Below are 22,109 nucleotides of genomic sequence, written 5' to 3'. Positions count from 1 at the left end.
GATCTTGCCGATAATCATTAAATTAGACCGTCCTCTAATACTGCGTAGGACACACATCACCAAAGACTGCACTGCTGAACTGGGCCAGTTTTGCCTTTGAATTGGATTTCACAAAAAACATTTTAATTCATCAATCATTTCAAGCAAGCGTCTCAGAGGAGACAGTTGCCACAGTCAGCTTGTGACAACGCTCACAGACATGCTGCCACAACTATTACTATAACCAAAGACAATACTACATTTAATTAGACGTCTGGCATCTCAGACTCAAGCAAACATGTCAGTAGAACAACAGACCATATTATAATGTAATACTGTTCCTCATTCTCATTGCATACGCTGTTTTCCTCAGCCTGTCTCATCACATTGTTACTTATTGCTCTAATTGTAAAATGGCTCGTTACAGACATGTTCAAACACACCAGACATTTTAGTCAGTCCATCATCTATGCAATGTCACTGCCAGTAAAACTCAGTAATTTCAACATTTTGGTCAGACTAAGGGCTGCTGTGCCATCAGGGCACACAAATAACACCAGCCACCAGCCACATAATGGTGAAATACGCCAGTGACGTCAGCCAAAAAACTGTAGTGATCTATTGACTGGCTGGTAAAATCTAAACATTCACTAACCATTTTGCCATTGGACAAAAAAGTTAATTTTGCACTCTGTATGTAAATTATTGTATATTCTGCTTCTATTATATTAATGACAAAACTGTTTTAATATTATAAACTGGAGTTCTGGCTCCACCTAGTGTTTCATATGTAAACTAAATACAGGAAGATAATTATGATGCGTCATCCCAGTTGTTTTTGACATTCAGAGTGTTCTTTGGACTGAGAACCAGCAATGAAGGTAGAGTACAATGTCAGACTGATAGTTAGTCACCATTAACTGGCTGTCATATTTTGTAACATAAAGTGATCTAGTCTTTTATTTAAGAAACAAGCCCTTCACCCTGCTCTGCAAAAAATCCCATCAGACCCCTCTCTAAAATCTGATACCAGCACACCAACAGAAAGACAAACCAACAAGTTGTAGAGGGATGACAAATGACTCTGCTGTGTGGGACGAACAATGCTTTATTTGCATGTTGAATGAACACTTGAGGACAAATATCAGTGTTACTGAAGTGATCAGTCGGTGAACACGTGTTATTCATTTAGGGAACAGGTGACGGACGCCATTCTGCCAGGAAGGGATGAAGAAATGTCACAACCACTGTCAGTATTCTGTGGCAAGTTGTAAAATATGGATGCAAAGCAAAGTGTTTGTTGAAAGTAAATATTCTAAACATCTTATAAACCATCAGAAATGTTATAAATAAGTGGACATAATTTGAAATAACATGTAACAATTAAAAGAACAACAGTTCAAGTTGGTCCATAACACCAGTCTGGCTTCCCTTCAGTGCACAACAATTTATTCTGGTCATTTTCCTTTGATTTAATAACCTGTAAAATATCTTATAAGAATCATCCTAGTGCACATACAGTGGATACAAAAAGTCTACATTTCAGATCCTTGAGTTCCCTATGAACCAGTACCAGATTCAGATTTCAAGCTGACCATTTCAAGCTATGGCTTGTGAAACCAATGGTTCATTCACTTATTCCCTTTCTTGCTGAGAGCTAGATGAGAGCTAGATGAGAAGATTTATACTGCTTTCATACCTACATGCTAAATATAAAGCTGCAGCCAGGAGTCTATTAGCTTAACTTAGCACAAAGATTGGAGGCAGAGGGAAACAACTAGCCTGGTCCACATTTACAGAATTGTAGAAAGAGGAAGAACTGCTTCAATGAAAAGCTGAACACATTTCACAAAGAAATTAAATAATTGCACTTCAAAATGTTCTCTTCTTATTTTAATTTAGCCTGCTAGAGACTCCAGACTTAGTGATGCCAAAAGATGATCCATGTTCAATCCAAATACAAGGTAACTTTTTCATCTTCAACACGCTGCAAGAAAAGCGTACGCAAATATTTTGACCATTAAGTAAATCTGGAATGCCTGAATAAGAATTATTTGATTTCAAGTCTAACGAAGAGGAAATTTCACAAGATGTAACAGTAACTGTGTAATGGTGAAAAGAGTTTTTGTATCCACTGTAATTCCTAGTAGTCGTAGCGTAAAGTCAGCATGCAGTCATCTGTTGTCTTGTCAAGCTATATGATTACTTAATCGCTTTAGGTAATTGATTAAACTGTGTCAGTAGAACTGAGTTTGAACACTGTCAAGTCCTGAAAGCCGTTACTGAATACTTAGCCAAAGTTTATATTTAACAAATGTCTGAGTTTGGGGAATCAGTCCCAGTCAAAAGCTCTGAGTGTTGCATATTTGGTCCGATGTTCTCCAGAGTTAAAGCACTTTATTAACATTCAGAATTTGATAAATGATTTCCATCTCTGTTAGTATGTAAAAGCTCCGTGGGTGTTTTACTCATAATGAGTTGACAGGAAATGTTGGTTAGGCAGAGACACACGTTCTGTTGAGAAGATTGGTTTAGGGAATAGTTGACAACCTGGTCACCAAGTTACCATGGTTATAAGCTACTGCCCTTTCAATCAACTCCTTTGTAAATAGAAAGGGAGAAAATGTCACCATTTGTTAGGGAGATGCATGTCTCACAATTATAATGTCATTACCATATCAAACACACAAATAAATAAATATATTAATAAATTAAACCAGTAATTTGCATTATTACAACTTGTTTTGCCATCACCTCAAGCTGAGTGATGGGGGAATTAATATGTCTGTGTATTACTGTATCTGAGGCGATGCTAATCAAATCAAATTGTGCATTACTGATTCATCAAGGTGCCATCAAGCATTCACAAGACTTTTCTCCTTCCATTGAATGTGCCTGCATGTCTCTGTCTGTGCGCCATCTCTTGACAACTTGAGACATCTCTGGAGCTCGCCTATATATGGCAGAGATAAGGGACATCTACTAGGTTAAGAACATCGTAAAATGCTTGCAGGCCTAAACACAGGACCAAATATGTGCCAATCTGAGAACTGTTGGCCATTTAAGGACTGATTACCTACTGAGACACATTTATATCTATAATTAGATATTTAAGTTATACTCTACCAAGCCATAATTTTTTTGTATGACTGAGGTCTAAATATTGTTTATTATGGGTTTTAAAACATGGTTATTTTATTAGCTCTGATATCGAATGATACACAACCCAGCTAATAATACTGAGCACAACTTAATGTGAGATGGCTACTGTAAGGTCACACTTAGGAGGCCTGAGGTTTTCTCAAATAAGCAACACTGTGAGTTAATGCAGCTGGGATGTTAGCCAGTGTTTTGTGATTATGTCTGCATAAGGTGCATGTATAGCTGGCTCTATCTGCTGAATACAGATCAGCTTCCTTAACTCCTTTCTCTAAAATCTTAACCGTTACTAGTGGGGGAAAATGGTTAAACTACAGACCACTCTCTCCACACTTTAGTGTTTAGGGGCTCTCCCCTCCTGCCAGTATTTTATGGAGAATCTTTTGGTAGAACGGGGAGAAGACCAGCTTGTTGAAGTTAACGAGACGACTGAAGCGAACAGCGAGCTCCTTCAGCTCCCTGCCGACTGGAGCCAGACCCCCTGGGAGAGGAGGAGGGGTCTTATGTTGACTGGACTCCAGGGCAGCCAGAAGGTAGCTCTGAACCCGAGAGTCTGAGAGGAGAGGAGAGGAGAGGAGAGGAGAGGAGAGGAGAGGAGAGGAGAGGAGATTCGTTATTGCTAAATAAATCTGTACATAAACCATACAGTCAACCACACACTGTTGGCTGTGCCGTGAAAATCATCATATATTTCACTGTTCTTACCCATCAGCTTGCGGACTGTGTTGTCTGGCTGGATGGTAGCTGAGATTTGTCCCCTCAGAGTGCTCTTTCTGTCAGCCGAAAATGGAGAGTAGCCATGTTGGCTTAGACACTGACTCAGCTCCACACACAGTTTCTCCCCGATGGTCGCTAAGGCCTCCTGTGCACCAAAAGACCTTTGAAGAGGCAAAAAGGAAGTATTTAAGCAAAGCAACACAACTTGCCTTAATCACTCATTCCTGCCAGTCAGTGGCAGTGAACGTGGTCTGAAGCATAACAGATTGAAAGGTATCCCTCATCAACTAGCAAAGCTGTCCACTGTAATTTGATAAACCAAAGTACTGGTACTCACGGTGCATGCATGTCTGCAAGCAGGACATTGACAGTGTTTTTAAGAGTCTCCATCAGCCCTGGCAGGCCTGAGATAGCCTCCCCTGTGGTGGTGTAGACGACGAGGAGCACGGAGGAGAGCAGAACTAACTGCTCGGCCTCCTGCTGCATCTCCTGGAACCGAACCTGATCCATTAACACCGTCTATGGAGAGGAGAATAAGAGGAGTAGAGTTAATGATGGCAGAAACAAACACAAGAGAACCACGAGGGACAGAATTAATAAAGAAAGATATTTAACTGGCAGAGAGACACAATGACAGGCTACAGGATTGACAGCATTTACCTCTGGGAAGGGGTCTGAGGCGTGGTCCCACCTCAGCAGGCGTAGATAGGCATGATTATGGACATTAAGGGGAAGGAGTGAGGGAGGGTCGGATGAGGCAGCACTAGAACCATCGGTTCCAGCCTCTCTCAGGCATCTCACCGTTTCCTCAAGCCACTTCTCAGTGTAGTCTAAGGCATCTAAAGGAGAACAGATCGATTCATTTTTTCAGCTTTCCCTTGACGCAGCCGATCCTCAATCACTGTCAATGTCAAAACAAACCTAACCAACATCCATCCATTTACAGCTTTATGAAGAAGCAGGCCAAGTTAGCTAGAACACTAATCAAAGTTCCTTCAAGTAGGACATTCCATCAATTATGCATAACAGTAGTCATCAGAAGATATTTTTGTGTTAAGAAAGAGAAAAAAAAGGGACACAGTTCTATTTTTTCAGATGATTCACCAACACAAGTCATAACAGCTGAACTTCTCAATTCAAACCTGCATGTGACATGTGGTCTGCAATGGGTTTCAGCCTAAACTGTCCGGCATGCAGTTTTTGATCTACCTTCACATGCCAGTCCAATATGTAATGTTTTAGCATGAATAATTAATGATGTGGCTCCTTTCATGTTAGAGTGTTTGCTTACTCGGTTGTTTCTCCAGAAACTCCTGGAACTTGCTTCTCTCATACTCAACCGATTGCTGCATGAGATGAGGCCTGATGCTGCTGACGGCGAAGTTAGCCATGTCCACCTTCATCAGGTCCAAGACAGAGAATATCGCCCTGAGAGGGAGGGAGGACAGAAGAAGACAGAGAGAAACAGAGAGGTTATATGTTAAAATACACTGTAGAGGTTTGGAATCCATGTCTTGTTATTCACTTTTATTAAATCTGGAGATCTACTCATCTCTTGGCTTCCTCTATGTTACCATCATGCCAGAGCAACTTGACCTCTGCACTTTAATGCACTGGAATGAAATTACACAATCTAAAAATAAACTATGACCTGGAACATACAGAACTATTAATAGTCTGTCTCTTGTCTCTTGGCTTACTTGAGCAGAGGCACAATATCGGTGATCTCTTTTAGCTTATTGATGTCCTCGTCTCTGCAGGGGGCGCACAGCGAGCCCATCATCCCGACGATGAACTGGGACAGTTGACTGATGTCAAGAGAGCCGTTCTCAGCCTGCTGCTGGATGAGAGGCAGGTCGAGAACCTCGTCGATACGGGAGCGCAGACGGCCGTGGCCAGGCAGCAAGAAGGACAGCAGTGTCTGTATGAGCAGGGAAGGCGAGGAAGATTGAAGGAAGGTGAGAAAGGTAAGACAGAATGATTGAGACAGATAGATATTGTAATCCATATATGATGAAGCAGCCATGACCATTGCAAAATACAAAAAGACGTCACTTTTGCAGAGTTATGGAGTCATCTGGTCCAGACTATTTCCTGAATAAAATAAAAACCTCTGCTCACCTCTTTGATCTCAGCCAGCAGTTTGATGGCATGTCCGTAAGTCGGCGGTTCCTCCTTCAACTGATCTTCCAAACAATCCCAGAATGCTTTGTGCATTATCTCCTTCACTCTGCGCTCCAAACTGCACAGGGCAACACAAGGGACTTTAATTTCTACAGCGAGAAAGAACTCACTCAAAGGACAATTATCTGATTAAACTCTCACCTCCCCTCAGGAAGCTCTGCAGGTTTGACTTGAAAAGCATGGTTCACCAGTATTTCATGTGCCAAGGCCATGTTGGTGACTCCTTTAGCCGTCTCCATCAGCTCCTCCACAGAGACAAACCTGGGAGGGCTGGCTGTGAGGGAAGAAAATACATGATTCAAATGATCCACTCCTACAAAATTACACATCAGAGCACACTTTACACCAAAAGCTACCAACCAGAATGTTGAGGAAAAAAACAAAAACAAACATGAGCTATTCCACTGCCAACAAACTGCATTTGAACTCACTTGCAAGCGGATTTAGTGTGACTGTAGTGAAAGCAGGCACACCAAGTAATCCTCTCAAGAAATCCTCCTGTCAGTGTTTCCACAAAGCACTCTGTTCAGAACACCTGCCTGAAAGCAAAGTTTCTATTCTTGCCCCTGAAGTATAATCCAATTTAAAACTATGAGCATGAACAACAAGTGTCATGTCTTCATCTGTCATGTGCAGCGATGTGCAAATCCAATATTTGGAAGACATGATAAAACTCACAGTGGGAACAATCAGATCATGTAGCATTTTTCTAAATCAGAACTGACAATGCTAAATTTGGGAATATTTGTGTATGGCACTGTTTCCAGCTGATTCTATCTATCGCGTTTCTGGCTTGGTGGTAGGGCTGCGCAATGTTACAATATTATATCATAAGTGACTATATTGACTTAGATTTTATATATCCTTACATCATGACATGACATAAATGTTGTATTTCCTGGTTTAAAAGGCTGCATTACAGTAAAGTGATGTCATTTTCTGAACTTACCAGACTGTTCTACTTGTTATAATGCTTGTCTTTATCCACCTAGTCATTACATACACATTACTGATGATTATTTATCAACAATCCCTTTGTGCATCCTGTCTTGTAGGATTGTTTTTATATTAATATAGTATTCCAGGAGCCAGCAACCTTAGGCAGATGTGACAACTCCTGCATTAAACTATGATCCCAACTGAGACAAAGAAAGCTAAACTTGCTGTCATACTAGAACTCGTGTCATGGACAGAGATTTATTTTCAGAGGGTTTGCCACAGTACTGTGTGTGCTTTGTCTGCCGAACATGGTACAAACCACGCACTAGAGATGGGACAATATAAGGTTTTAAACGCGGATCAAGATAATAAACACTAAGCTGCCTAATGTACTGTCCTATATAGGATTTATTTTGAAATGCCAGAAGGGGAAGGTTGAATCTTTTCAGTCATTCCAAGATCCTAAGCCTGTCACCATGGCTGAAGGCTCAGCTTGACCACTGCATCCCCCACAAAACAATAATTACAGAAGCTCTTTTGTTGAGTTAAAGAATTAAGACTGGCGAGCACTACAGACAGGAGGAGTCTACTTGCCAGCCCCTGAAGGAACGAGCTTGTGAGGCTGATACATTCCCTCACATGAATGTTTCTCCACCTCCATACAAAAGCTGTGTTGTTTGTGTTCACATCAGAGACCTTCAGAGACTGAAGAATTAAGATGGAAGTTATAGTCTGAGAGGGAGCAGATTAGATCCCAGCTGAAGACAAGAACTTGGCCACTAGCAACACTAACTTGGAATAAGTAAGGTTCTGTTTATCCAGGACGCTGGTCACCTTGACAACATGTCTATGAGCAGATATTCATGAAGCAGGCGTTTTGCCTTTCTCATTGCTGTTCTGGGTTTATACGTCCCAGAAAACAGAGCTCAGCAAAAGGAAAAAGCACCAGGGATCACACCGACCAATGGCACTCTATTAAACAGTATTCCCACCATGTACATGATACATAGGGAAAGGTTGCTGCCTCCTGTCAATCGATACAGAATCGTCCCTATCTTTAATCAGGTCTGTTACTCTGTGGAGCTGGAAATCCCTGTGTCTCACCTTGAGGAGTGTTCCCTCTGTGCGGGCTCGGAGTATTTGCCCGGACCCTCTTCCTCACCGTCTGCTCTGGGGCATCCTGCGTCCTCTCCTCCTTCGACTCCTTGTCTCCTCCACCCTCTGCCTCTTTTGGCATGCTGATGTCTGCAAGATGACAGATGATGTTTGAGGCTTCAAGTTGCAACCTGAACTTCTTTCAAATGCTGTAAAGTGCTGAGAGGTCAGTAAAGCAGTGATTTGTCTAGCTCGACGTGCAGTACTGCTACATCAGTGCTGGTAATGTGAGATTTCATGTTTCAATAGAAGCAAAAGGAGAGACGCAGGTGTTTTTGTTGTGGTCCACAGATGATGACATCACCTACATTGGGAGGGGGAGGGGGGCGAGGAGGTGAACACGACAGATGTAAACAGAACAAAGCCTCATGGTACCGTGTCTGTCCTCACAGTCCAGCCTGGGGTGATGTTACTAACCTTTTAGTCGGCAGCACGGAGGACAGAAATGGGTCAGACGTGAAGCTCAACTTATCTGACGTTAGCTTTAGTCAGCGCGAACACGACTGCCAACAACAACAAAGGAGCCAGCTACTCCTTCATAACCCGGCCATGGCGGCAGTATCACTGATATAAATGTATTCACAGCTTCACCGCTGCCGGACACCGTCTTCGACAGGAGGAAGCCTTTGTTTCATCCTAAAAAACTGGAGCTTATTAACGTCGTAGCCCTCCTCTGATGGGCTGCCGCTAACCGAGCGGCTCTTCCTGTATTGGGTGGGGCTAACGTGACGTAACAGCCGAGCCCTCCGCGCGCGCATACGTTGGTAGGGGTCCCACAACAGAAGGTGCTAGAAATCCTCTGTGATCTCTCTGCTGCCAGTCTTCATCTTCTCTGGTAGCTCAGAAGTATCTACACTACTGCATTTACAGCAACCAGTCTCACTCTGGATCATAGTGTCATACTGCGAGGCCTCGGCAACACACAGTCTAGCAGCTGACCGCGTGGCGGCGCTATAACTGCAACTACAGTCCAGGCAACTTCTACCTTTACACTCATACATTTACTTCCCCCATATTCCTTTTCATCAGCATTTTGAGTTAGTTATAATTTTGATTCTATAGTCACTAAATTCAGAAAAGGTTTGGACCAAACAAGTAAAAAGTTACCAGAATATGGACATTTTCAAATGACTTACCTTTTACTAATCATGTTTTCTGGTACAGTTTGCAAATGCTCTAGAGCAGGCCTATTCAAAAGATTTATAGGAGGGCCAGATTTGGAAAAAAAAAAAGTGCCAAAACAATGCATTATTTTGTTCTCCCTTGTTTATAAGTTTTCACAACTGAAAAATAAACGTTATACACAAAAGTACAGGCAATAAATGCACCTTTCAATAGAAGTAGGTTGTCAGTTTAATGCTCGTAATTTCCCTCTGCTTTTAAACAGCCTGGGTTATGATTTTTAATGACATGAGTATTTTTGTGCTTTGCTACCGACATAACTGATGATAAATGTGCTAATAAGCTTACTAAAAAAATGATCAAAGGGCCACCAGTTGAATAGGTCTGCGATAAAGGGTTTCATCTACATGAATTTTCTGAAATTATGTTAAGATCTAAAATATGTCCAATTGAAATGAAATGTGGTTGTGATTCAAGTGAATTGGGTTTCCAAATAAGCTCAATTTTTGCAATGTTGCACTCAAAATTTCTTGAATATTTTAAAGATCCCCATTATATCTAAGAGAATTCAGTAGCATTTTCACAACATTGCAAGAAGACACTTTTTTGCTGTGCTGTAACGAATTGTCAGTGAAATTGATCGCTCCATATTTTTTTCAAAATTCCCTACACATATTTAAATATACACAACATATTAACAGAGATAAATGGAATACGAAGAATTGCCTTCACACAAGACACCCTTAGTTGCAGCGCATCTTGGATTTAGCTGTTTTTTTGTTGTTGTTGTTGTTGTTGACATTGTACCAGGCTGCTCTATTCTATTCCATTTTTTTGCATTAAAAAAACACATTAATCTTAATCATGAAAAAAAAAAGCAAAGAGTATATATCAACAGTTTATTTATTTTGTTCAATAATAAAGCAAATACACACATGCAAATGTAATCATATGCCGTAGGTATCTTTCTCATAAATATCTTTACAATCTCCACTATGATTTATTGTCTGCCACAAACATTTCCTTTCAGTCATTTAGCTCGTTTCTAACTGAGCAAATATTAACCAAAACCAGATAATGGTGAAAGTGACTGTAGAAGACATCAGAGATAGACAGGCTATGTCATTGTCTTCACAAATCTACAGCACCCCAACAGCAGATTCACCAAAGTACTGGTGATATATCTGTGGGTGGGCTTGGTAAAACTGTCCCAGTAGACGCTTCCTCTCCTTGACAGAAATCTTGGTGTCCAGGTGGATGCTGTTAAGAAGAGCCCACAGCTCCTGGTGGGTGGTGTTCTTTGTAGAGTCTGTATAGGACCTGCTGAAGGGCGGCTGACAGAATATGGAGCCTGAAGGAACGAAGACAAAAAATATGGTGTTGACAGGGAGGGAACTTAGAGTTACAGTGATGCCGTAATCAAAAACTAACACTGACAACAACAACCAACAACAAAAAAAGGATTTTCAAGCTGCGTCATAGTTTTTGCCACTCTGGAGCAGCGTAACATGCTGTAAAAACAACATTGACATATTTATACCTTACAACATTGTTAGAGGAAATGTGTTACAAGCAACTGCCTACACATACGTATCACACAAACAGAGAAACATCTGTACTGAGAACTGGAAAAGTTTGTTTGACATCATTTCATAATGAGTCTGTTCAAGATCTATGCTGTGCATACAGTAAATTTTGTTTGTGATTTCTAAAAATTTGTTTTATACATTTCTAGTAAGTTTTCACTTGTGGCAACAATGACAGTTTGCATCTTACATGAGAAGCTCCTAAGGATCCACGTTGTAGGAAAATATTAAAAACAACACAAAGTCATGCAAAGAAAACCATTGGAAGTATTATGTACTCTCTGCTTCAGTGATTACAGAGTCAGTGTCAGTGCAGTCGGTGTAAAAAGTAAGAAATCATGACAATGAATGATTAGGCTGTAACTAGACACAAGGTGGTATTGCAATGAGATGAAAAATATCAGTACCATTATCAGCTGAATTACCACATAAATTATGTGTTATCAGATATCATCAGGAATTTAAATTATATACATTCCTAAATGTAATGCGCACACTTAAGACCACTATGATCTGTTAAATTCCTGATGCTTGAGTGGAGCCAAAGCCTCAGGCACAGATGTGAAAATTAAGTTTATCTCTGAGACGTTCCAGGTAATAAAATGTGTAATGTTGATGTTGTACATTAAAGTTTATTGTGAATTGGTGAAGAGTTGTTTTTTTCTTCTTATGAAAGGGATACCGTATCCGTCTTTGAGTGCTGCTGTACAACAACAAACTGATGAGGGGCAGGATTTCTACCCATCTATTCTGACTTTTAAGGCACAATGTTGTTTTGATCCATCTATTATCAAGGTGTACTGTGTTGGACATTGCTGTTGGATTATCACTTATAAAGTCATTTACCAGTCACATCGGGCTGCTTCCGCTGTACGAGGCTGACCAGCTTGTCGCTCACTCCTTTGTGTAGAGCCCCTGGTATCTGGAGCAAAGAGAATAATATAGAAAATAAATTGAAGTCTTCATGAAAATTGTCTTGTCCATTAAATTACACTTGGCAGTCTATTTGAAACTGCATTTCAGCTTCCCTTTATTCCCTTTCACTGACAGCCTTACACAAATGTCTGCAACTAAACTATATTTTGCAACTCAATTTGGGCAATTTGCTTACACAACGAGTTACAGCACCACTTAATGGCAAAGTTCAGACAAACATGTCACAGATTTCAGCCTCAAACCAATACAGCATATTGTGGGTTGACGTTTGGTAACAGTCAGTCAGGGCCAGAAATTGGATTGCAGATGTAACACATGTGAATGTTGGTCCTCATACTTGAAGGAGAACGTCACTTGATTTTACACATAAAGTGGATTTGTGATGTGTTGAGGAGCCTTGTCAAGTCTGAGAAATACAGTTATTGTCTTGTCTAGATCTCTTCTCTGCATGCTTGAGCTCAGGCTTTGCATACATGCGAAGCGTGCTTCATAAAAATAATTTAAAAAATGCTATTCAGTTACATTATGGGACATGTCGGACCCAGTGTTTTGAGGATACTAGGCACAAAGAGTTGGGACAACACAATCTCTGCTACTTAAATTTGGGGTGTTTTTATCTTTTAGGCATACTACAGCTGTGGCTTTACAGAAGGCAATGCTTGGCTGTAAGTCGGTCCAACACTTTGGTCCAGACAAAAAACTCATAATTAACAGATGCTCTGCAGTGAGATTTTGTAGAGACATTTGTGATTGTAGAGGATGAATCACAATGACTGTTCCCTGAGATAGGGAACATTATATCTGCTAAACATCAGCATGATGAGCACGTTAGCACTTAGCTCAAAGAACCACTGTAACCAAATGCAGCCTCACAGAGACACTAGCATGACTGTAGTCTGTGACTGAAATTACTTCCTCATTTACCATTTCGCTTCTCCCCTACATAGTAGAAACTATTTAGTTTATTATATACTGAGTAGTAGATCGAGATTTCTCACTCACTTTTAGGGAAATTTCAGACACAGCCTCGGGTTGTTCATGTGAGTCTTTAGAGTCTCTTTATAACTTTATATAAGTGCAATACAAAATCTTCACCTTCAAGGAACCCATGGATTATTTGATGAGTTGAGGTATAGACCCAAAAAGACTAGAAATTTAATTTCCTCTGTCTGACGGCATTTCCTTACCTTAAAAATTTCCTTTATGTTGCTGAGCATGAACACCACCATCAGATCCTCTTTTTCCTTTGGAAAAGACTTGTTGTGGAGGATTGCCCTTGAGAAAGACCTCCTCACTGTCAGTCTGTTCTCTATCTGCAGGTCCAACAGCACATCTTTAATGTCAACTTGCCACAGCGATGACTTTCAATGTTGAGACATTCTTTAACTGGACATTTTAAAAATGCATTATCCCAGGAGTTAGTCACCAGCTCTCACCTCCTTGTCCAGTTTTATCTCTTGTGGATCAGCTGCCAGAGCCATGAATATAAGCAGCCTGTGCAGCTCGTCTCTGCAGGCGGGAGGCAGCAGCTTCAGACACAGCTGCAGAGCCTCAAGAGCTGTGCCCAACTTCGCATTCACTAGCGAGACAAGAGAGATAAATGTAAGTCACACTGAGGTTATTGACATCTAAGAAGAGTCGGGCAACTACGGCAGAGAAACAGGCTTGGTTACAATTCCTGGCTGACTTATTCTGGGACAATGTGAATCTACATAAATGACAAAATCAGTTTCTTGGTCCCAACCCTAGCTCTTACCCAGCAGGTCAGTGATGGCTATGTAGATGTCCACCATGTATTGGGGCAGCAGGGGAGGCCTGTCTGTGTGGCTGTAGTGTTTCACCAGGGTCCTATACAGCAGCAGCTTACACTCGGCCAGACCACTCTGGGAGAGACGAGGCTGCTCATCACTGCTGTTGGCTGGGCTGGACACAGACGCCAGAGACTGCACTGGAGCCGGAAATTGAACTATATATTGTTATAATATTAACAGTTAGCAGTGTCATACAGTATCAAACTGTAACAAAAACTTCCTGAGATCTCACATTACGTAAAGGAATGGAAGCATTCTGTATTTTAGAAGTGACAACACCAAACTCAAGGACCAACCCCGCTGTTCTGGTACTCATCCAAGAACTTGCCTCCATCCTGTGAGCTGCTACCAGCTGCTACTTGCACACAGCTGTCCTGATCTTGCAGGAAACAGTGAGGCAGCTCTCTGCTCAGCTCCACCACTGGCTGATCAGGGAGGAAGTCCAGACAGTCCAGAGCTGCAAGGAGCCACTCATCTTCCCTGAAGGTTAGGAGCAATACAAGAAAATAAACAGGGATTTACTTTTATTCGAGACAAAAACTTAGATTTTCTGTTTACATATTAAAAAAATATATATATATTTTGAATATTTAAAGAATAGTTAACAATGCAGGCATACTTCTTTAATCCACTACTTTGAGACAAAAATTACATTTAGCCACCCAAGGAAGGGGTTTCAGGTGTACGTGAAAATGTATACTTCCTTAGTACTGCACTTTACATCACTAAAAACTTTTAAGATTAAGCTAGAAATTAACAGCCGAAGCAAAGCCAAACCCACTGAGAGACCCTGAAGGCCTTGAGGATCTGTCTGTCCAGGTGGTTGCTGCTGTAGATCAGGTCTGGGTTATTGTGAGCCAGCAGGTTTAATGGAGGAGGAGAGGATGGGGCCTGGCTGCACTGAAGCACTCCTTCCAGCAGGGGGAGCTCCACCACATTTAACAGCCTGAGCAGGGTCTGCTCCTGCCACACCTCGTCTACCACTGGGGACAGAAGCGCAACCAATATTGGGAGAAAAAGAGAATGAATTAACGTTTGTTACAATAATGCATGTCTTTGTCTGTCTAAATACCTGTGCTTTAACTAAGGAAAAGTGGCACAACAGGCTGAAACACACATGGTAACATGGCACCTTACATGATTGTGGTAAGGCAGTGTCCGTCCACACTCTGCTGGGACTCACACTGTCCACCAGAGGCTCCAGTGACAGGCTGGCGGTGGCAGGAAGGTCCAGCTGGTTGGATTTTGTGGACGTCTGAGTACATTTGACAGGGGTGGACACCTGAACGTGGGGTCCAGTGGGACAGGTCTTCTCTTCCTGCCTGGAATACAAAACAGAGACAGCTGGGAGCTCATGTTGGTGACATACTGAATAGTATGTTTTAGGATTCTAGTACAGGTTAGGCAATATGAAGACGATAAAGATGTGACTTTCTGTAGAGATTCTGCAGTATTGTTTATACAGCTCTGCCTTTAATATGTCTGCTTGTATCAGACCGTTGTGGGCCATGTTCCAAATCAATGAACAGGTGTTCATATGGCAACACTGGAATAACAGGGTTTTTGCATTGATCCGATGAAGTACTTTGATTGGCAGGTATTTAATTCACTTGAAAATCAACACATTCCTGTATGAGTATGTATGCTTATGAGAAAAACAGAGGTTGTATAAAACCTTTGGTGTATCCAAAGGGAGCTGTGAGAAGTCTAATAAATTGTCTCAAGTGATGCAACTTGAGTGAGTTTCAGAAAATGAGAAAAATCTTGGGCTGTGAAGTTAGAAAGATGTGAGCCATCGGACCTCTGTGGCTCTCTCCTCATCTCAGTTTGAGGCTGCTGGCTTGAGCCCACATTAATCATTAGTAGCAAAACACACAAATCTCCAGCTTGGTGGTTTGGTTGCATTGTGGGTAATGTAGGAGCCAGGTTTTGACACAGAAGAAGAATCCATCGAGAAAAAAAAAGAACATATCTCTGGTTCTGCAGCATTGGTCTTGATTCTTTTACTTTTAGCCACACATTGTGAGTCAAACAAATTTATCATGCAGTTCTCAGTGAAGTACCCTTTCACTTTTTTTCTTCTTCAAAAAAATCCTCCATCATGATACGAATCAAATTTCCGTGCCGTGCCTAAAAGACAATGATGATATATTCCACTATTATGATATAAAATGCTGTATACTGTGATGGAGGATGTTCTTTTTATGTGCCAATTATGGTTACAGTCCAGCAGAGCTAAGATGGGTGATACATAATAGATGCAGACTACTTACAAATGTCAAACCCAGCCAGTTATCTGCCTCAAACTGTGCTCACAATTTTCAGATTAAGTGCAACAGATTCTTAGAAGACATTTCAATCAGGGTTCCTGACTAAACAATAGCAGAATAAAACGGTCTCAAGATAATGTCACATGGAATAACTGTATTTCACAACTACACCAATCTCAACAGGCCTTAATTATAGGTCAAGCATTAGACTTCTGGCTTTAACTGGAGAGATTTGTCCTCAATCATTTCTCACTATAAATTAAAATGAAACAATGAAAAAATTCTTCTTGGAAACTGACAAAATACAATAGAGTCATCTCACAGAATTAACTGCTCAGCAAGGGATGTGTCATAAGAACCTGGGCAGTTCACAGTTCAGGATCCTACATAAATATCCACACTTGACAGCGAGCAGTTTGCTGTACATACGGACCATTTGTGCAATTAAGTCCAATAGTCTTTAAATGTGCAGTTTAAGAAGATGTGTGAAACTCTGTGGTCATTTTGAAAGCTGTAGTTAGTGTTAGTGTTGTTCTGGACACCATTACAATATATGATTTTTTTTGTTCAAACAGACGAGTGACTAATAAACTTGCTTGTCAGTGTATGTAACTGAATGATTCAGACTTCCTACCTGTCTGAAGGAGCACTGCAGAAGAGTTTTTGGATCCCATTCACAAGCGCACCTCTCTCCAACTCATCGACTGAAGGAGCACACACACTTACAAATCTGTGTTAAATAAGGCAAATGACAATTGCGGATAGAATTGTTCAACAGAAAATAAAAAGGGTGGCTTTCGTGAGTGTGTTTGTGTGTATCTAACCTGTAAAGAGCACTCTTGCTGTCCTGAAACACAACCTGCTTCCTGTCTTTGCCAAACACTTTGGTTCCCACTGCCTCAAACACATTACAGTCCAGCAGAGCCTGGCACACACACACCACTTTGTCCTGGGACACAGCGGCACCTTAAAGTCAAGCCAAACAAAGCTGCAATTTGTGAATGTCTTTTGGTTTATAAATGAAAAGAGAGAATGATGATCAGATAGTTTGGGTGAAACAGAACTTAGATGATATATTAAACCCATTAGATGATGTAAAATGTGAGATTATACACCCTCAGAGCCTTTGACCCGATTAATATGTTCTGCCACCACATCGACAGCCTCTGAGCCCAGGAAACAGTCGCTGTGAGACTTGAGGTGGACTCGTCGACGCTTCACTGTCACTGAGGACCTGAGGTGGGAGATGAGACCACTCCACATGGAGGATGACTGGACCGTGGACACGCCATGTGCTGAGACAAAGACACAGGGGGGACAACAAACAAACAAACAAACTGAGTCATGTTTTACAGATGAGCTGTGCAGGGTTTGAGTACAGACATACAGGAGGGTGTATGAGACAATTTGAGGAGGACAAAGCCTGGAGAAGAGGAAAGGCTGGTGGAGGAATATGAAGGTCTGTCTGAGGAAACTGGTCAAACTAAAGGCAGCAGCAGTGAACTGGGGTTGGTTATTAATCAGTGAAGGTTGAGCACAACAACTTGAAGAGGTTTTGCGTGTGTAGCTTATCCTAGCTGGTTAGGAGAGACACATGAACAGGCCTGTGGGCTGCAGGTATCCCAACAGCTCGTTGAAATGCGTGTCTGATTAACTCACCTTGAGGACGAACACACAACTTTTCTGCAAGATTCAACGCCGCGGCTCTTTCTTTTATTGATGCCATGCCTGGCAGATGAGGGAAAAGCAGTTGAGTAACACTTCTTTAGTTGTTAATAGGTGGTTAGGTCAGCAGGAGAGACCACTGAAGCGAACCACGTCCAAGCAGAAGCTCCTGTAGTTTGTGTGTGCAATTTTAAAACTCAACCTCTAGGTGGCGCCAATTGCTAAGTCAGCGGCGTCTCTGATCCATCTCTTGTAGATGCCGCTGTGTTCACTGTCTTGATAGGAAATGCTGTAAAAAATAAATAAATAATAACATTGTAGACATTGTATTTAGGTACTCAGAGGAGCTCTTTTCAGCATCAGCTTGTGTTTGTTTGTTTTGTGTGATGTTAATAAAGTTTAACAGACATCTTCCCTCTGTCTGGGCTGCTGGTGTCTGTCACATCAGGCACACATCCTGTCCAATTTTATCACTTTAATATCTATTGTGCGTCTTGACTAATTCAAGCACTATTAAGCAAATTGTGTTTATGAACAATGCTCAAGTGTCCTCTCTGCCAACAGCTAACGCTAACCGCTAGGTCTTCTCAATGGCAGCCTGCCACAGTAAGTTGAGCTTCCTCTGAGTGGGCGCCATCTTGTTGTTTCCCTGGAGGCAGGAGGGCGCACAGTCTGCTGCCGGTCCATGTTCGTTGCTTGCTGGGCTAATATCAAAGGTAATGTAGCTGAGCTATATCAACGAACCACAATCGTATGAGATTATTTCACTTAAAAAAACAAATATTGTAATTCCTACTCATTCCTTATTCGGTGTTTTTAAGGATATATCTTAAAATGAATGGCCATAGTTAGCCATTAGCAAGTTTTATGGTACCGTTAGCTAACATTTCACTGAAAATTAGCTTTTGGTTAAAGCTACATTTTTTGGCTTATGTTTAATTCTAGTGTTGATTCAATAGTAAACTGTATGATAATAATTTTTTCTTTAATTTCTGTCATAATTTTGATGGTTGAAGTCAAACTGAAAAGCGTAATATTAGAATTATAGCTACCAAATGTATATGGGAAGAAATTGATTGTGATTAAATAGGGTTTCACTAGCTATCTATCTAGCTAAAACTGTTAGCTGCTCGACATTAAGAAAAATCAAAGTGGGAGAAGAAAAGGTAATGTTAATTTTGAAAATGTCTGTAGAGTAACTTCACCTGATAAAGGAGCCGAATACGTATGAATTACAATAAACAATGGCTAACCTAATGTTAAAAGAGAATTGCAGCTTACAGTTAATTTACCAGATAACTTGCCCCAGATTTAAAGAAAAAAAAGAAGCATTTACAAAGAGCTTGTTATTTTGCTTTTAGTTACAATATCAATAGAGAATGGAGCAAAATTAGTATATCACTAGTCTTTATCGATAGATTGTCAAAAAACTACCATCATTAGACATTAGATCTGTGTAATACTGTAGATATTTTCCACAGCAGACATTTAGACTTGTCACAGTAGGAACAGCACGGGTGTTACTAATAACATTAACGATATCTCTATTCTATTCCTGTAAGCCACCATGACAGTGCTATAGTTAGACATTGTGAACAAAATCAGCACCCTGAAAATGAAGCAGCTAAATGGAATTCAGCCATCATTAATTTTATTTCGTTCACCTGTGCCTTTACTTTGACATGACAAGATGTCTTCTGGAAAAAGGAAATTTTTTAGTACATGTTTACACCAGTACTGCAGTATTTTAGTTATTGTATTGCTGTAAGCTATACTGCGATTACTTGTAATACAATCTCATGGCTTCGGTTTAACTTTCTTTTCCGCTGTGCATTACAGAACATTAACTAACATAACTCATCCAAAGCTAATACAGACATCATGTTGCTTGATAGAAATGTTCCCGTTTAATGGATAGCAGTTCTTTTAATTTGTCTTTTTCATGGCTTAGAGATGGTGGTTAATACCTGCTCAAGTGAATCACAGGAGAAACAAATAAAGACATTGTGGACTACTCCCTCACTCACAGTCACATGCACATTCACAGTGTGCACATAAGACACACGCACACTATCACTTTGACACACTAACGCCCATTTACACACCCCCTGCCTCCCTCCTCAGCCTGGGGTCACACTGTCATTTTACGATAGTAGCCAATTCTAGCAGGGATCATTTAATTCTCCAACATGATTGATACCAGTGCAGGTTAAATGGGAGAAAAAAGGTCTGTTCTATTAAGAGATCAGTGGCTAGTGGAGACCTCCCACTTAAATAGTCATATCTCTCCATAGGTGTGTGTTTGCACGTATGCAGTGTGTGTCTCACTCAGTTTCTTGGTTACGTTGAGGGGACAGAGACAGTTGCACAGGACCATCCACAGGTCAAATTAAATAACCTAGATAATTTAAAAAGCATTGACAGCGCAATTTGTCCATTCAGTGTTATTGCTATGACCCCTATTAGTGTCAATGGGCTGGTTCATGTGAACCTAGATGGCTTATCAAGGTGTTATCTCCTCACTGCAATGGAAGTGGTGTAAAACAAAGAAAGAAAAAACCCTAATGTTCATTTCAAAGCCATTAGGTTAGATTGTAGTGATTGAGAAACATTACGAGGCTTTAATGTGCTAGCCTATTATTTCTAATAAAATCATTTGGCAGTAAAAATTGCAGATGAGGAAGTAATTAGAAGCTTATAAGTGGAAAAGCAGAGTGTTACTGCTTATTAAACAGCCAATTCTATTAACCTTTTTCAACAAAAGGTTTTTTTGTCTTGATTAACAGGCAGCAGAGGCCAAGTGGGACCTTGGGCTGCCCTCAAACAACATCATGGATCTCAGTGCAGACTCTGGGACACTCCCCACCCACACCGCTGTAAGTTACAACGTCTGACAGTAGAAGACAAAGCAAAAACATTTATTAACATTTGTTTATTCATTTGAAGATTTGATTTAAATAAAAAATCTTTTGATATGAGTAATTATAAGGTCTTCTCTTCTCAGTTTTTTTCTCAGCACAAAACATGGAATATTTTCTTTTAATTTTGCATATCAATTAAAAGCTTCAGGACATCTATATTAGTTACACTGCTAAGCTGATGAATCACTCACTAAAGTTGTTAAACGTTTTGTTTTTTATTAAGTTAGGCTGTGTACTCTTTCTTATTGTATGCTGGTGTAAATGACTTTGAACAAACACTGTCTTTGTACTACAGCTGCTGCATTTCTCTGACAATCTTAAATGAACTTTGAAATGAAATGAAATTTATTTTTTGTGTCTTTTGGATTATGTAAGTGTTTGAATACTTCAGTAAGAAGCTCTATCTTTTCTTATGCAGGTAGGAGGACTTGCGTTGGAGCAGGAACTGTCTCTGTCAAGAGCTTGCTGTCAAACAGAAGGCGGAGGCACCATCTTACTGCAGCTGTTGGAATTTAAAATGCATCTACTTGAGGTCGTAGAGGAGCTGCATATACGGAGGGTATAGTAACTATTGTTTATTCTTTAACATAAAATATTATTTTTTTATTAATTTTTCAACGTAAAATGTCTATTTCTTAGTTGTTCTGACCAAATGTTGAATGAGTGTAGAGCTGAGTGTTCACTTAACTCATTTAATTGAGTTGCTAATGAAGTTTGAGAGTTAAAACTATTCAGAGACCATTCTTTTTGTAGTTAAAAATAAACTACAAAAACTTTTCACAATACTGAAGACATAGTTAAGGTTAGTATTACATTTTCTTAATTTCAATTAATTTAACTTTTAAGTAATTATTTAACTTAAAGGCGTATTTCAGTATTTTTAAACCTGTGCCCTATATTTACATGTTTTGGTGTGAAATTATTTATAGTTACTAGAAAATTCTGAATTGGTCCAGCAGATCCCCTTAGCTGGCAGCACGGCTGCAGTGGCAACAATGTAATCCTTTGGGGCAACTCCAACCGAGAAAGTTTTGTCCACTTAAAGTGCTTGTTTTTGTTACTGACAGACTGAGGTTGTTATTCTAAGTGTCCCACAACATTACAGAAATAATTCCTACAGAGATAGACTTTTTAAAAATATAATAAGATCTGTTTTCTTACCAGAAACACAAGTCTCATTCAAGGAGTCTCTCTCTGAAGTCTCGCAAGCCGAGTGGTTATTGTTGTTGGATCATCCAGATTGTCAAAACCGGTTAAATATGCAGCAATGACTTAAATAAATAAATAATAAAAATTGTGCTGGCAGTTCATCTTGGTAAAGTCCAAACTCCTCTCTCCAACTCTGACTCATGTTTCTACCGTTGTCTTCTTGCAACAACTCATCTCGCCAGATTTCAGAACGATACTTCTCTTTAAATGATACTTGTTTGTTGGCAACAAAACAGATCTAATTATTTAACAAACAGGTCTGTCTCTGTAGGAATTCTTTCCGAAATGTTGTCAGACACTTAGACTAACATCCTCAGCCTGTCAGTGGCAAAACAAACACTTTCAGAGGACATAACTTTGATGGTCAGAGTTACCCCAAAGGATTACATTGCAGCTGCTGCAGCGGTGCCACGGCTGCCAGCTAAGGCAATCTACTGGACTGATTTCAAAATCTTT

The 22,109-nt window shown here is 40.4% G+C and overlaps 3 protein-coding genes across 6 annotated transcripts in view; 1 reads left to right on the top strand and 2 right to left on the bottom strand.

The window, feature by feature from the left end:
- Positions 1–1,069: 1,069 nt before the first annotated feature.
- tcp11l1 (t-complex 11, testis-specific-like 1) lies at positions 1,070–8,991 on the bottom strand. Its single transcript, XM_084365198.1, has 10 exons — positions 8,551–8,991; positions 8,083–8,223; positions 6,181–6,313; positions 5,977–6,097; positions 5,556–5,776; positions 5,147–5,283; positions 4,516–4,694; positions 4,193–4,374; positions 3,844–4,016; positions 1,070–3,691 (listed from the first exon to the last, which is right to left on the bottom strand). The coding sequence occupies exons 2-10, from the start codon at positions 8,213–8,215 to the stop codon at positions 3,480–3,482; spliced, it is 1,491 nt and encodes a 496-aa protein (XP_084221324.1). The 5' UTR covers positions 8,216–8,223; positions 8,551–8,991; the 3' UTR covers positions 1,070–3,479.
- Positions 8,992–10,140: 1,149 nt separating this feature from the next.
- Positions 10,141–17,603, bottom strand: LOC311263980 (DEP domain-containing protein 7-like). Of its 2 annotated transcripts, none has more exons than XM_084364452.1 (12): positions 17,518–17,603; positions 16,974–17,153; positions 16,683–16,824; positions 16,493–16,588; positions 14,726–14,910; positions 14,370–14,571; positions 13,917–14,068; positions 13,534–13,743; positions 13,214–13,356; positions 12,965–13,090; positions 11,688–11,763; positions 10,141–10,606 (listed from the first exon to the last, which is right to left on the bottom strand). In XM_084364452.1, the coding sequence occupies exons 1-12, from the start codon at positions 17,582–17,584 to the stop codon at positions 10,395–10,397; spliced, it is 1,791 nt and encodes a 596-aa protein (XP_084220578.1). In that variant the 5' UTR covers positions 17,585–17,603; the 3' UTR covers positions 10,141–10,394. The 2 variants fall into 2 exon arrangements, with proteins under 2 accessions (XP_084220578.1, XP_084220579.1); XM_084364453.1 differs by having other exon boundaries at positions 13,534–13,725.
- Positions 17,542–22,109, top strand: part of ccdc73 (coiled-coil domain containing 73) — a 22,123-nt gene continuing 17,555 nt past the window's right edge. For 2 of the 3 annotated variants that reach the window (XM_084364449.1, XM_084364447.1), the window contains exons 1-4: positions 17,543–17,607; positions 18,088–18,239; positions 20,310–20,399; positions 20,863–21,003. In XM_084364449.1, the coding sequence (XP_084220575.1) occupies positions 20,355–20,399; positions 20,863–21,003 (186 nt within the window). In that variant the 5' untranslated portion in view covers positions 17,543–17,607; positions 18,088–18,239; positions 20,310–20,354. Of the gene's footprint in view, positions 17,608–18,087; positions 18,240–20,287; positions 20,400–20,862; positions 21,004–22,109 lie in introns of all 3 variants that reach the window. The other variant, XM_084364448.1, reaches the window with a different exon arrangement.

Source organism: Pagrus pagrus (genome assembly GCF_965226575.1).
Source record: "Pagrus pagrus genome assembly, chromosome: 10".
NCBI classification, from domain to species: Eukaryota; Metazoa; Chordata; class Actinopteri; order Spariformes; family Sparidae; genus Pagrus; species Pagrus pagrus.
This window is presented reverse-complemented; position numbering and strand designations above follow the sequence as displayed.

Coding starts and splice junctions, on each gene's coding strand:
- tcp11l1 (XM_084365198.1), bottom strand. CDS start 8,215: ATGCCAAAAGAGGCAGAGGGTGGAGGAGACAAGGAGTCGAAGGAGGAG. Junction 6,314..8,082: donor CAGAGGGAACACTCCTCAAG/GTGAGACACAGG, acceptor CTTCCCTCACAG/CCAGCCCTCCCAGGTTTGTC. Junction 4,695..5,146: donor GTTTCTGGAGAAACAACCGA/GTAAGCAAACAC, acceptor GTTCTCCTTTAG/ATGCCTTAGACTACACTGAG.
- LOC311263980 (XM_084364452.1), bottom strand. CDS start 17,584: ATGGCATCAATAAAAGAAAGAGCCGCGGCGTTGAATCTTGCAGAAAAG. Junction 16,589..16,682: donor AGCAAGAGTGCTCTTTACAG/GTTAGATACACA, acceptor TATTTAACACAG/ATTTGTAAGTGTGTGTGCTC. Junction 11,764..12,964: donor ACATAAAGGAAATTTTTAAG/GTAAGGAAATGC, acceptor TCTTTGCTCCAG/ATACCAGGGGCTCTACACAA.